This window comes from Dioscorea cayenensis, chromosome 12 (assembly GCF_009730915.1).
Source record: "Dioscorea cayenensis subsp. rotundata cultivar TDr96_F1 chromosome 12, TDr96_F1_v2_PseudoChromosome.rev07_lg8_w22 25.fasta, whole genome shotgun sequence".
NCBI lineage: Eukaryota > Viridiplantae > Streptophyta > Magnoliopsida > Dioscoreales > Dioscoreaceae > Dioscorea > Dioscorea cayenensis.
Genome location: NC_052482.1, coordinates 5,212,993 through 5,226,878, shown reverse-complemented (window position 1 = coordinate 5,226,878; position 13,886 = coordinate 5,212,993). Strand labels below are relative to the sequence as shown.

Below are 13,886 nucleotides of genomic sequence, written 5' to 3'. Positions count from 1 at the left end.
TTCCAACAAATGCAACAAACGTAATAGGAATGTACTCAAGAATTGATTATCAAAAATGTGTATCTCAGTGCTAACTTAGGATTAAGTTAAGGATTAAGTTATAAACCCACACTCACAATCGGGACCGTTATCACTATTGTGTTCAGCGGTATTTAAATTCACTCTTTGACATATAAACAATTTATTTAAATTCACTCTTTGACATATAAACAATTTATTCATATGCATGTGGTAAAAACAAATATTCTTATTTTATGTTTTTAAAATTATCTTAAAATAGTATAAACAACTACTTAGATAATTACTATCAGTGAATCTAAACAAGCGTAACCTTGATGATATTTTTGTTAGTTTTGATAACAAAAAAAATTTAAGGAAACGGAAACATCACCAAACCAAGATAAACAACAGTCTTTCAAGCCCATGACAAGCATGATCCATACAAAGTCCAAGTGTAACTACAAATTGTTGAACATTATTACAATTGGATAGAATTTGCCATACAAATGACATTTTGGCAAATCAACAAGTGTTCTTGAGCCGGAGGGTAAATGCATACAATGACAATAGAAGATTCTTCACTCGTTCTTTAGTTTCAGGATCGATCAAATTCCCCTCGCTGTCAAATTTCTGCGGAGGTTGGAATGCTTGAACAAATAATTCCGGCTTGTTGATGAAATGCAGGTCTAAAAAAACTCCAACTTGGCGCAGATGGTACTGGGATCGTCCTCCCCCGAAGGCACCTCCGGCACTCATTATAGCTGCTGGCTTATCTTGCCAAACGTTTGGCGATCTTGATGCCCAGTCTATGGCATTCTTTAATGGTCCTGTGATTTGATAAGTACAAGCAGCATAAATTTCTATGAAGCTAGCTCATATGCATTTAACAAAAACAAAAAAAAGTTATCTTCTGCAGAAACGTCAAAGTATCGAGTCAATATATATTGAAAGAGGAGCATTTATTTTGATCATTTATGGTTTGAAAATAGATGATTCATACTGTCATTCTTTTGTACCTTTTTTTTTGTCATGCTTTGTTGCGAAAACTATGCGTCACCACACAACATTCTACATGACACTTCATATTCTCATAGAATTTATGACCATGCTTACTATAAGTACTGTATAATATGTGTATAATTCTTGTCAGCCATGAATGGACTTAGCAAACCTTGTTCAAGTCACATAAGTAACAGATCAAAATCCTTATTTATGTGTATCTACCGCCAAAGTAATTTCAAGATACCAGGACATTAAAAACTTTTGGTTCTTAGTTTGTTAAAAGTGCATGTATGCTCTGGTTGAGAATATATCTGATCAGAGGTGTCTTCAGGGATTGCAACTGTTGAACATTATTTGCGCGAATTCATCTTTCTTTTCTTTGTTTTTAAAGATAATCGAGAACTAATGTTTATATGGCCTTTAAATAAATTATTTTATTTTACTGAGACACTAAACTAATATCTTTAAATAAATAAGAGCTCATTTAAAAGATGAAAATAACAGGAAGACAAAGTATAAACATACTATTTTACGAGGATAATTATGAGATATCATAATTCCTTGATATAATACAAAATAGATATATGAGGAAAGAATCTTAAGATGAACACCACAGATAGATATAAAACAGAAGCACAAATGGAATATATCTTACACTTCATGAAAACATGCTTTTAATGGATATGAACATCAAGATCACAAACAAATTGTCAGCTGTAGAAGCACGGAATCATTGAATTTGTATGTTATACTCATTATGAACTACGTTGCTGCATTCATTTGCAATTTATGTTTATAAACATATGATATATTACAAGTACTCTACAGTATGTTCATACTTCTTGTCATTCATTAATAAACACAGCAACCCTTATCATCAAAACCTATAAGTAACAGATTAAAATCACCAGTGATGCAAATTTACTATCGAACTACTTCCCACAGTACCATAATATTAAAAGTTTTGGATCTTGGATAAAAGCACATACTTATTTTCACAGAGATCATATCTGACCATGAGCATCTTCATTGTTTACAATTTTTTAATTTCATTTTTTGTCTTTCTTCATTTTAACAAAGATACTTAACTTGAGAATTTTCAAACTAGAATAAATGTTTAGTTCTGGCAAGCAATTCTTGCCACTGGAGAATCAATTAGGATACTTGACATCAAGTATTATGAGCATGTATCACCCACATGTATCATAGTCAAACTACTGTGGTAGAAAGCACAATCTCCAGATGGTTTGGGCAAAAAATTGGATAGATCTTGGTGAGCTCATTAGTACCAAAAAAGTGAATTACTCAAATAGAGGTCAGAACAAGATCATAACAAAATATATTATTTTGTTTTATTTAGATCTACCTAATATTTGTATGGACTTCAAATATATGAAAACTTAGGTAAAAGATGATAGATCTTGGTCAGCTCATTGGTATTACGAAGGTAAATTACTCATACATAGATCAGAACAAAATCATACTAAAATATATTATTTTGTTTTATTTAGATCTCCTTAGCATATTTATGGACTTCAAATATATGAAAACTTATATAAAAAACGAAAAGCGGGAAGACAAAGGATAAATATTCTACATTATAGAGGATGGTCCAGAGAAACCATAATTCCTGGGCGTCATATTTAGATATAAAACAGAAAGCCAGGCCACAAAATGATTGGACAGAGCTACGATTAACATAAAAGTATCAACTACATATATTTGTTTAAACATTTGAAGCAGTAACAGTGGCTGACTATGGTAAACTTGAATTAAGGTGAACGATCACTAGAGGAATTTTTGTTGAATTTTTTGGCCAAAGGCACGTTTAAGATTATAAAAAAAATATCATCTAAGAGAGAAATAGAAGATGCTTGTCTGGACAAGTTTTACTCTATAACATTTCTTGAATGATCTGAACCAGAAGTTGTAGGTTTGAGTTTCATGATGTGCAATGAAGTTGAAAATTAGCCAGCAATGTCACAGCAAGACTTATTTGAGCTCAATTCAAAGGCAGGATCATCTGAAGTTTTTGACATACACACCTCAGGTCAAGATTGAGCCTAGAACAGAAGTACAAAAATTTGTCAGAAGCAATCTCTAGAAGTAATGGACCATAGTATTAGGATGCCATACTCATTATGAATTATGCTTCCGTATTCCTATGCCATTTATACTTATAAAATACAATGAAATACATGAAATATTACTATAATAACTGATTTCCCTCCCTCTTCTATTCCCAATCCCTTTCTTTGATACTGCTTCCTGGGATCCTCATTACTATACTAAATTTTAATCACATATGGATTGTTAGTGTTGAACTCCTCCAAACTATGACCCTGCTTACATTGCTCGTGTCACATTTTACTAAAATATGATGTCCCCTAATCAACCTCATTTCTTCTCCCAATCCTGCTTCATTCTGCTAAGAACCAGCCTACACAACATTTCTAATCCAAATTAAATATAAGGTCAGCTTTGTTTAAATAATACAAAGAAGCTGGTTTAAGTTCAACATATTGTTAAACAAAAGAAAGCTAGACACACAATCAAGTTTCCAGCTAAACTGCCTCAGAACTGAATGAACCAACCTTTATTTAACTCCAACTAGGCTTTATTTCAAACCAGAATTTTGGTAAATACCTTGCAGAGGAATCAAGCAAACTCAAATCGAAGCAAAAGACTTAACTTTTTTTAAAAAATAAAGAAAACCACTTTTCTGACAAGGCTGTCTATCGATGAGCATGAGAACCTAGTATCAAATGGGTAAAACCCACAAAAACCAAGAAGCTACAATCCAACTCACTGGGCGAGCAGATCTTCACAAAATGGAATACAACCATTGAGATCTCATGCACAATGAAATTTTAAATTTGAAAAGTATTACAAATTGAAAATTACATCATTTGAATAGCAAGATGAAAAATTTTATTGGATTTAGATTAACTTGAAATTAATAGCAACATGATTGTTGCAGATTCAGACTTGACTAGTGAAGCAAACCCATATAATGTAGTTTTATTGCTTAGAAACAACATGTATTTACAAATTTTCCCGTTGCTATATATCTACTGTAACAAATTGTAGATTTACACTTGACCATTCAAGAAATCCATATGACTTTAAGTCAAATGAAACTTCACTAGCTCCAAACTAAGAATGATGTTACATGCATCTCACCTTTATTTAACCTGGAAACTATGTCAAAAGATTTAACCTGTTAACCTGAAAACTATGTTGAAAGCCTTACTGAATACCTAAGAAATAGCTTCAATCTGTAAACCAAAGAGAAACCCAAAACTCAACAGTGCTTTGATGATTCAAAAGAGGGATATCTCATTTCCAAAGATGAATTAATTAAATGGAAGATTTACAAATAATGATGAAGCACCCAATCGATCTCAAAGAAATTGCTACTACTTGCTACTACTACTAATATGGAAAAACTCACACCTTTAATCTCAGTAATATGCTTTCATCCACTTGCAAGTTATACTTATTTTCCACATCAAACCTAAAATATGTGAAAAAATTTTCTTCTTGTTTTCTTCACTCTTCCTTAATCTTCCTCCAATCGAAATAGAAAATAGTTTCTGAATGACTAATGAATCTCACAAAATAAAAGGGGAAAGTAATACCAGTGACAGAGTAGTTGTACTCAGGAGAAGCAAAGAGGACGCTATCAGCTTGAAGAATCCTAGACCTAAATGCCTCCACCTCAGCAGGATAAGTCCCATTAACCTCAAGATCAGTGTTCAAGAAAGGCAAGTCCCCAATATCCACATAGTCAATTTCCATCCCTTTGACAGATTCATTGCAAAGCTGCACAGCTACAAGAAGAGGGCCAAAACCACACCACACAAACCAAAGCAACAGGATCAGAGCACAAAAAAAAAAAAACAAAAGGTGCCCTTTTTCCTGATTTACCAGCACGGATGAGGCCACGGTTGAAGGAGCCCTTGCGGAGAGAGCCACAGACGGCTGCAACTTTGATGATGGGATTTCCTGTCGCCATGGCCATTTCCTCCAATCCAAGCTTCCCTAATGGCGGCGATTCAGCTGCAGCAACGATGGGAGTGGCTTGTGTTCTCGAGGAAAAGCATTGGCCCATGATTCTTGGAAAAGCATAAATGCGTTTCCAGCGCGGCCGGATTCAACAGTCAACGTAAAGGGGTGTTTGGGTCAGAAGTTGCCCACCGAAGTAACTAACAGGTGTGTTATATTTGAATCCCGGTCAGTGGTCATCCGGTCAAAACCGGATGATATCATAAATATAATATATACATAGGGGTGGCAAAAATTCGGGTCCGGACAAAATCGGGTCCGGACAACTACTAATATAAATAGAAAAAAACTGTGTTCGGACTCGGCCCGATTTTTAAATCCGGACAAACTTGGTATGTCCAAACCAGGGTTTATTTTTAAAACCCGGGTTGTCCGGATGTCCAAAATTTTTTTCCGAATTCTATAAGTTTATTTTTTTAAGTTCACTCAAATATTAAATTATACAAAAAAATAATTTAATTCACATTAAATGTAAAAAACATTAATAATCCAAAACTCAACTCAAATTATAGAAAAAAATCTAAGTCTTAATAGAAAAAACAATAAATGTTTAAAGTTTTTTTAGAAGAATGAGAACTTTAAAAACAAATGGGTACAAGGTTGTGAGGCTTTTAAAGTTTTTAGGGGTTAAAAGGGCCCGGTTGTCCGAATTTCTATGTCCGGACCCGGCCCGGATTTAAATCCGGACAACCGAGCCATGTCCCGGACCCGACCCGCATTTGCAAAACCTTATGTCCAAACCCTTTTTATTTCGGGCCGGACAAAACCGGGCCGGCGGGTCCGGACAGATTATTGCCACCCCTATATATACATCCTTATTATTTTTTTTAAGTTGTTATTTTTTAAAGTTCTTCATTGTCTTTTTTTAGTTGTGATATTAAAAATTTTGTTCAACATTAAATAACTTTTTTTAAAATTTATCTTTTAATTTAATACACTTATACAATTTTTAATAAATCATAATCAACTAAACATTAAATTATATACTCTACTAATGCGAGTTTAAAATAGGGATAATTTTAAAAAATAATTAAATTTTTTTATAAAATATAGATAACAAACTAATTTTAACTAACTTTTCTCAATCGGTATGAATTAGATAAATGTAACAAATATAAAGTAACGGAGGGAGTATATAATAAATTTACTTAAATTTGGATTTTCTAAAGTATTTCTTAACAACATAACAAAAGTATAACACATCATAATAGTAACAGCAACATAACAATAACATAACAAAACTGATAGGGGCTAAAGTAAGTGTAAGCTGTGTATACAAAGCAGGATATCAATCCATAGGCAAGATGGACTAATCCTAATCCCGAAAATTAGCTTAAACAAAAGTAGTGATGTGTGCAAGTAAACTAAGAAACAAAAGCAAAGAAAAAGATAACAAAGCAATTAAAAAAAAAGTCGAGAAATTAGGGGAGAAGGGATGTCTGGGTATAGGTATAAATATGCAATCCTATTTAAACCGAGAGAAATTCTAAAATATACTAAAACTCCTCTTGTAAAGGAGATTACTAACTAATTCAATATAGAGACACCACACAATCGCATTACACTCTATGAAATTTCAATGTGGTTAGCAAGAATTTATGAAATAGATAAATTACTTTTAAAGAGATTATCCATAATCCCATATAAAAAAATGTTATTTCTCCTGAAATCTATTCCCTACAATTGCAAAGAGCATGGAAATCACTTGTTAATCCACTCTGGAGGATTGAGGGAGGAGAACCCTCGGCTCCAAAGCACCTCATTATTCAAAACTACTAAAGAAACTAAGATAACTTTTGGAAAGTGTCTACACGCCAAGATGAATAGGTGAAAATCAGGGGAATGAAGATGGTCACGGATGTTGACTTCCTTGGGGCTACTAAGGCTAGAAGGATTGACACACCCCTGCGAGTGTGTACCGCAAGTGCATGGGTTATCGAAGTAATAAAGTACACTGTGAGTGGGTAGTCATATCCACAGGGAATAGTGATTGGAAACACAAGAATTTCTATTTAACTATAGTGAAAACAATTGAGGAGTTGTGTGAACAATATCAATGCAAATAATAGTAAAAAAAAGGAAAGAGAGCGCAATAGGAATAAGGATAGGCAATCGATAGAAAGATGGGCCACCCAAACATTGCTCACCCTAGGACTATTGTTTCAAGTACAAAACTAATCATTATACCTCCTAATTGACTTTTAATGAGTCGTGGAAATCCAAAGACACACGGTCCCAAACCTAAGGTCAACTGTGACTAACCCTATACTATGCCCCAGCGGAAAGGGATACTCTTGATGCCTCACACTGTGTGGGGTTGTAAGAAGCTCTAGGGACTCTAAGTGGTAAACCATATTTCCTAAAATAGATCTAACCCTTTGGTTCATGCGAAAGACTCCTGGTCATGATTAAGCCCCAACACTAAGGATTACTTCAACACTTCACTCTATTGCTTGCACAACTAACCCCCAGTGGAGTTTGTCTCTTAGCACTTCACTCTATCATGACCACAAAGAACTCTTGGAATATGGAGGCAGAATAAACCACATCGGAAGGGAAAGCGGACATTCTGCTACCTCTCGACTCACCCTCTCGACCCTTTCCAACCTTGCTTTGTCTAATCCTAATGGAGTGTCACTCATCTATGAGGATTACCAAGATGGATTCTCAACCCTAGTGTCACTCTATGGGAAAATTAATACACCAAGCATTCAAGGATGGAATTCAATTAAAACATCAATTAAAAAAGCATAATAAAGGTCAATGAAACAAAATCATCCTAGGGTTTACAAGTCCAAGCACCCACTAGGGGTTTAGCTCTCCATGGAGCAATACACAATCAACAATGAAATTAATAGTAAAAACATGCAGTCCACAAATAAAACCCCCTTCTAGTCCGTATCGATGGTCTTGTGGAGCCACCTCATCTTCTTCAAAGGTTCCCTTGTCAAGCCTAGGACACACCTCGTCGAATTGGTACCAACGAAAGCTCTCCCAGTAACTACTACAGTGATTTGCTATAGTAAGTTGCTACAGTGCTTCACCAAAATGCTCCCGAATCCACTCTTTTCATAGAGCCCACATGAATGGGCACACAACCCTGCAGTAGATCGCGTTGCGTCTTCAATGAAACCACATTGATGAAGCTCTTGCTACTGTTGCACAAGTCGGAACAAAATGAGTATGACTGCCTTTGTGCCCTTCCTCTTTATGTATTCACTTGAGCACAATAGAGGTTGGCACACACCCACATGTTTTTAAGCACAACTTGTGTTTTCACGTTTGTTCAACCCAAAGACTTTATCAACAATTGCATCCACGATCTACTTTTGCTTTCTTTCATCTAACTTTGTCTCCACAACCCTACATGCACAAAAGAACACAAATACACACGTATAAGAAATAAAATCTGATAAAAGTGATGCTCAATGAAAGAAAATAATACTTTATATTACTTATACACAAGCACTTATCAAAGATGCTGAGGCTACAAAGCAATTGGTGGTTCGGGCCAAGAGACTCCTAAAGTAGGTTAACCCCGAAAGTCTCAGCGATTAACCCTTATTCCCATACAAGTATTGGCTCAGAATCTCTTTAGATCAAATCCTCCTATGATTGCATTACAAGCCAGGAAATCTCTAATTAAGGCTAATACTCAATACCTAGGTCCAATCCTAATGGTTGGAAGGGTATAAAATACCCAATGGTTACGGTGTATTCATGCATGAATCCCTTCCAAGCTAAGTGAGCAATGGTGCAGGCCACGCAACCAAGTACAACCTAGAAGTTGTTGCACTATAGAGTTCTCATGTAATCCAACACATCAAAGAACACAAATCTTGAACCACAAACCAAACCAAATGCATTAAAAGTAAATCAAAGCATCCAACTAAACAAGTTTAGCCTAAGGTTCACCTGCATCTGGTGACCTTGGGGTCTAGCTATCCATACAAGCAAATACAAGCAACAAGCTTATGGAAACAACTAATACACTCATAATAAAGCTCCCTTAAATGATAGAAGCAAGATGGCGAGTCAGATCGTGTGGAAAGCTTCTACTAACACTTCAAAGGGTGGCTGTTTCCCTCATTGTCTTCAAGCCCTCCAAAGATGAGATCTGTGAAGATCTTATCTAATGATGCTTCTCTCTTCAATTTCCTCCCTAAAAAACACAAGATTTGGCCTTCTCGTGCCCTGGTGAAGTTGCCTCCTCATAGGGCTTCAAACACTCTTCAAAAAGCTTTCTCCAAAACTCCCTTTCTTTTTCCCTAACGATCCCCATAAAAAGCATCCGCTCGAGCCTTATGGTCTCCATACAGGCACATGGATGCTGTGAGGCTCCCAGCCTTTTCAGCTCAAAAAATCATCTAGGTGCTACTAGTAAACCAACTACAATAATTTTGCTACGGTAATCTACTATAGTAATCCATCTAAGGTAACTGGTGCAAAATTTTTTAGTGAGCTTCAAGGGCATTCATGTGTGCATATGGAGCATGTGAGGCTTACAGCCAAGCTCTTGCGGCTTCAAATAATCACTCTACTATGGTATCCGCTACAATACCAGAACTCTAAAACACTATTTTTGATGCACAATTTTTTCTCAATTGTGTTCTTGAGCTCCTCTTGCCTTCTTTAAAGCCTGTAATACAAATAAAACGAATTTAAACACAAAATGGGCACTGAATATTCATCCAAAAATCCATGCTAACATACAACAAACGAATATATAAATACATACATTTAGACACTTATCACCTATCTAACCACAAATTATAAATATGATATACAAGTAATGAGCTAAGAGTGATAGAAGCTCAGGTGTGGACATCTAAGGCAATAGATTAATGGTGAGGGGAAAAAACAATCGAAAAGGAAAAACATAAACAATATGCAAGATAATGCAGATAAAGCTAAGAATCAAAATATGCAAAAAATATTATGTCAATAAAGAAAGAGGAACATCATCGCATGCTGTGAAGAACAAATGGGAGTGAAACAATGTATAAATGGTTCACACACACACACACACACACACACACACACACACATCGTTGGTAAAAAGAATAGATAAACATAATAAATAATCTAAACACAATTCACAGGTATATCACACAAGTATTGTGCAAGTAAAGGTGTGCACATTCTAATAAACAAATTACCAACATAGGGAAAAATAAAAAACTTGGTAGGAAAAACATACATGATATGCAAGTAAAGATGAAAGCAATAGTTAAAAAATCATAAACAATGGCCCACAAGGTTAAATGTATCATAGAAAAATAGAAAGAAAATGGTAACAAAATTCAAGAAGCAAACATCCTATTAAATGTATTAATATTTCATAGTTAATAGCTAAACAAGGGCCTAATAAGTGCCTAAATGTACCTATATCTGTATATAATTTTATACATATGTAGCATGTATTTTGATAAAATCGACGCTCATTTGTGTTCACTTGTCTATTATTTGCTTTGTAGAGAATAAAGAAGCCAAGGGGAATGCGAGGGTATGATTGGGCAAAGAAAGACGCAAATTCTGAGGTGTGGTACTGTAGAAATCCTCAAGGCCTGCAATGAAACATTGAGAAAAACCAGCCAAGTCCCAATTGACCCCCTTTCTCATAAGACACCCGCAAGGCACAGGTTTGACCCCAAACCAATCCAAATCAACCTCCTTGCGGGCTCCTTGGGGCCGGTATGGATTTACAGGTATAAAAGGGCACTTTAGAGCAGATTTTGGAGAGCTTCTTCTTAGCCTTTTAGGCATCCGCCACCACAGTTTCTTGAGGCCTTCCGGCTATCTTTTGGCGATGATCCTTGGAAGAGCTAGCACACATCTTCACCAAGAGGGAGATGAGCAAGAAGGAGTAGGAACGAAGCCCTGAGTTATCAATGGAGTCATTTGTGAAGAGATTCGCCTGCATCATCGGAGATCCTTCATAGCGCTTCATCCATTCAAGGGGACATGACTTTAGAGGCAGTTGTCATGCCTATTTAGGCCTTGTTTGGATTGGCTTTTGGAAAATCCAGAAGTCCTTTTTTATAAGTTAAGCACTTTTGGGTTCTAAAAATATTGTTTGTATTGGCTTTTCTGAAAAAGCAAAAGCTGTAAAAAAAGCTGAAAACAGCTTTTTTTCAAAAGCTGGTCATGACCAGCTTATGAAAAAGCTGTTTTTAGCTTATTTTTACAGCTTCTGCTTCTATATAAAAGTTAATCCAAATAGAAAATACAAAAAGTGCTTAACTTAATCTGAAGAAGCACTTTTTTCAGAAGCACTTCTACTAAACTAAAAAAAAAAACACTTTTTTGATAAGCCAATCCAAACAAGGCCTTATTGTATTTCTCTTCCTTGTATGTTGTTTGAGTATCTGTCATCATGAGAGTTTAACTTATTGTGGTGTTTGGGTTTGGATGAATCCTAGGGTGATTTTGTGTAAAACTTTGGATGTTGTTAATGTTTAATTTGATGGTTGTTTAAGAATCAATCTATTATGCTTTGCATGTCTTGAGCTACACATGGAGAACTCTATAGTTCATTCTTGAATTGTCCTTATAGATGTAGGATGCTCACTTGTACCAGGTAATACATAGGTTGAAAGAGGATCTTTGTGCCCATACACCGAGAGATTCGGGTGTTGGTAGCCCTCCAACATTAGGGTTAAGCGGAAGAAAAAGTAGGTTCACTCCTATTTAGAGATCTCCTAGAACGTAATGCGATCATAAGAGGAGTTGACCTAGAAGGGATTCCAATCATCACTTGTATGGGATTAGGAGTTAGCCGCCAAGAGATTGGGGTTAATCTATCCAAGAGATTTCTAGGTCTTAACTATTGTCAATACAACTTTAAACCATCTTAGTTTGGGTCTTAATGACAAACCTAGGGAGATTCTTTGCCTGAACACCCCCTTGTTTATTTATTTGTGTGTACTAGTAGCCCGGCCATAGGTTAGTTAGTTTATTTTATTTGTTTCTTTTCAGTTGAAGTTATAGACTAGAAAGTAGATGAAGAGTGAGTAATAGTACTTCCTTGGGCCCGTGGAATACGACCCTGTGTCACACATAGGGTATTATTTGGCGGACCCGTACACTTGCAGGGGAAGATCACCAGGGCCTCCGTGGCAGACATCCAGCATAAATGCTATGAGAAAGCAATGTATAAGGAAAATAAACAAATATACCTGGAACAAAAACATGAACATGTGAACATTATTAGAACACCAAATAGAAGTATAAGAGAAAGGATAAAGGTAGCACCTCATATAAAGAAGGCTAAAAAAACAACAAAAAAAAAATTGCAGAATATTGAAATCATCATTGTAACCACAAAGCTTGAGTTGAACAAAAGAAAATGAACAAAGAACAACAAATTTTAAAAAAAAAGACTACATCCAGCAGGTAAAAAGTAAAAAACAAAAAAGACATCATGTATGAAGGGAGGCTGAACTCAAAAGGAAAATAAGGAATTCATCTTGAAACCATAACAAAAGAACAAAGAACATGCAAGAATACAAAAAATCACAAGAATTTATAAACAAAATCAAAGAAAATAGAAGATCAAAAAGGATAAATTCTTGTACTAACCATAGATCAGAATACGGCCAAGGGAAAGAAGCACAAGATAAAATAAAATAAAATAATAAAAAAAAAGAAAAAGAAAAAACACTAGCCATGGATCATGGAACAAAAAATCAGTACCGAAAAGGAGCAAAAATCAAGAGGAACTGAAAAATATGAAAAAAGAAATGTGGAACATGCGAGAAGACAGGAAAGCAGACCCATCTATGAAAAAAAAACTAAAGATCAATGGTTGTAAACCAGTTTATTTCCACAAATCTGAAGTTAAAAAAACCAAGAAGAAAGGCAAGAAAAAACAAGCACAAAACACACCAACCATGGATCAGAATTGGAATAAAGAATCATCAGTAAAAAGAAGCAAAAATAAAGATGGAAGCATGAAATCCAGGTGAATATCATAAAAAAAAAAAAGCAAAGCAAGAAAGAACCTGTAAGAAGACAGAAAATACGGTAATATGAGGGAAAAAACCAAAGAAAGATAATCCGAGATCTAAAATCACCAAGTGAACCAAGCATCTAGAGTCTAAAGAAAAAAAGAACAAATGTCAGAAAAATATGGCAGCCAAGGATCAGGAGTTGGGCAAAAATAAAGAGTGAAGGGATGCGAAAAAAAAAAGATGAAGAAAACAACATGAAATCCTACCCTACACATGGATTAAAGAAAAATGATTCGGAAACCATGCATAATGAAACCCCAACAAAAAAACGAATAAAAAAAAATTCTAACAATAGGCAAGATCAGGGGACATCCGTGAGGAAAAGAATGCTCTCTTCCTAACTTGCAAAGAAAAGAAAACAAACCTCAGGGAACTAGTGGTCTATAACCTAATGAATGACGGCGAGTGAGAAAACCCTAGTAGGGGTGTGGGAGAGAAGGGGAGACAACACAGGGAAAACCTAGCGGAAATTGAGAAGAGTGAAGTGGGGATGATAATAGCGGGGTCATGTGATAGCTCATACCGGAAGTGCGACTATGGCCACCAAGAGAAAAAAAAGGCCGAACTCCCATTGTGGAGTTTTTTTCTTCTTTGGAGTTAAATGGGTGAAGTGAAGGTGGGTTGGAAATGTCACATCACCACTTCGCTCAGACTTCAACGAATTAAACGCATGGAAGTCACCCCTGACCTCAGTATTTTGGTCACTTCGACCCAAAATCAATGAACCAAACATGCCTTAAATATCTGTTTCTTCATGGATCTAAAGAGCCGCTCTAAAAATCCACTTTTTATTATTTCACCAAA

At 35.5% G+C, this 13,886-nt stretch overlaps 1 protein-coding gene across 1 annotated transcript; it reads right to left on the bottom strand.

Moving 5' to 3' along the window:
* Positions 1 to 389: 389 nt before the first annotated feature.
* On the bottom strand, positions 390 to 5,201 carry LOC120273966 (NADPH:quinone oxidoreductase). The gene is made up of 3 exons (XM_039280715.1): positions 4,933 to 5,201; positions 4,644 to 4,835; positions 390 to 827 (listed from the first exon to the last, which is right to left on the bottom strand). The coding sequence occupies exons 1-3, from the start codon at positions 5,114 to 5,116 to the stop codon at positions 523 to 525; spliced, it is 681 nt and encodes a 226-aa protein (XP_039136649.1). The 5' UTR covers positions 5,117 to 5,201; the 3' UTR covers positions 390 to 522.
* Positions 5,202 to 13,886: the final 8,685 nt, after the last annotated feature.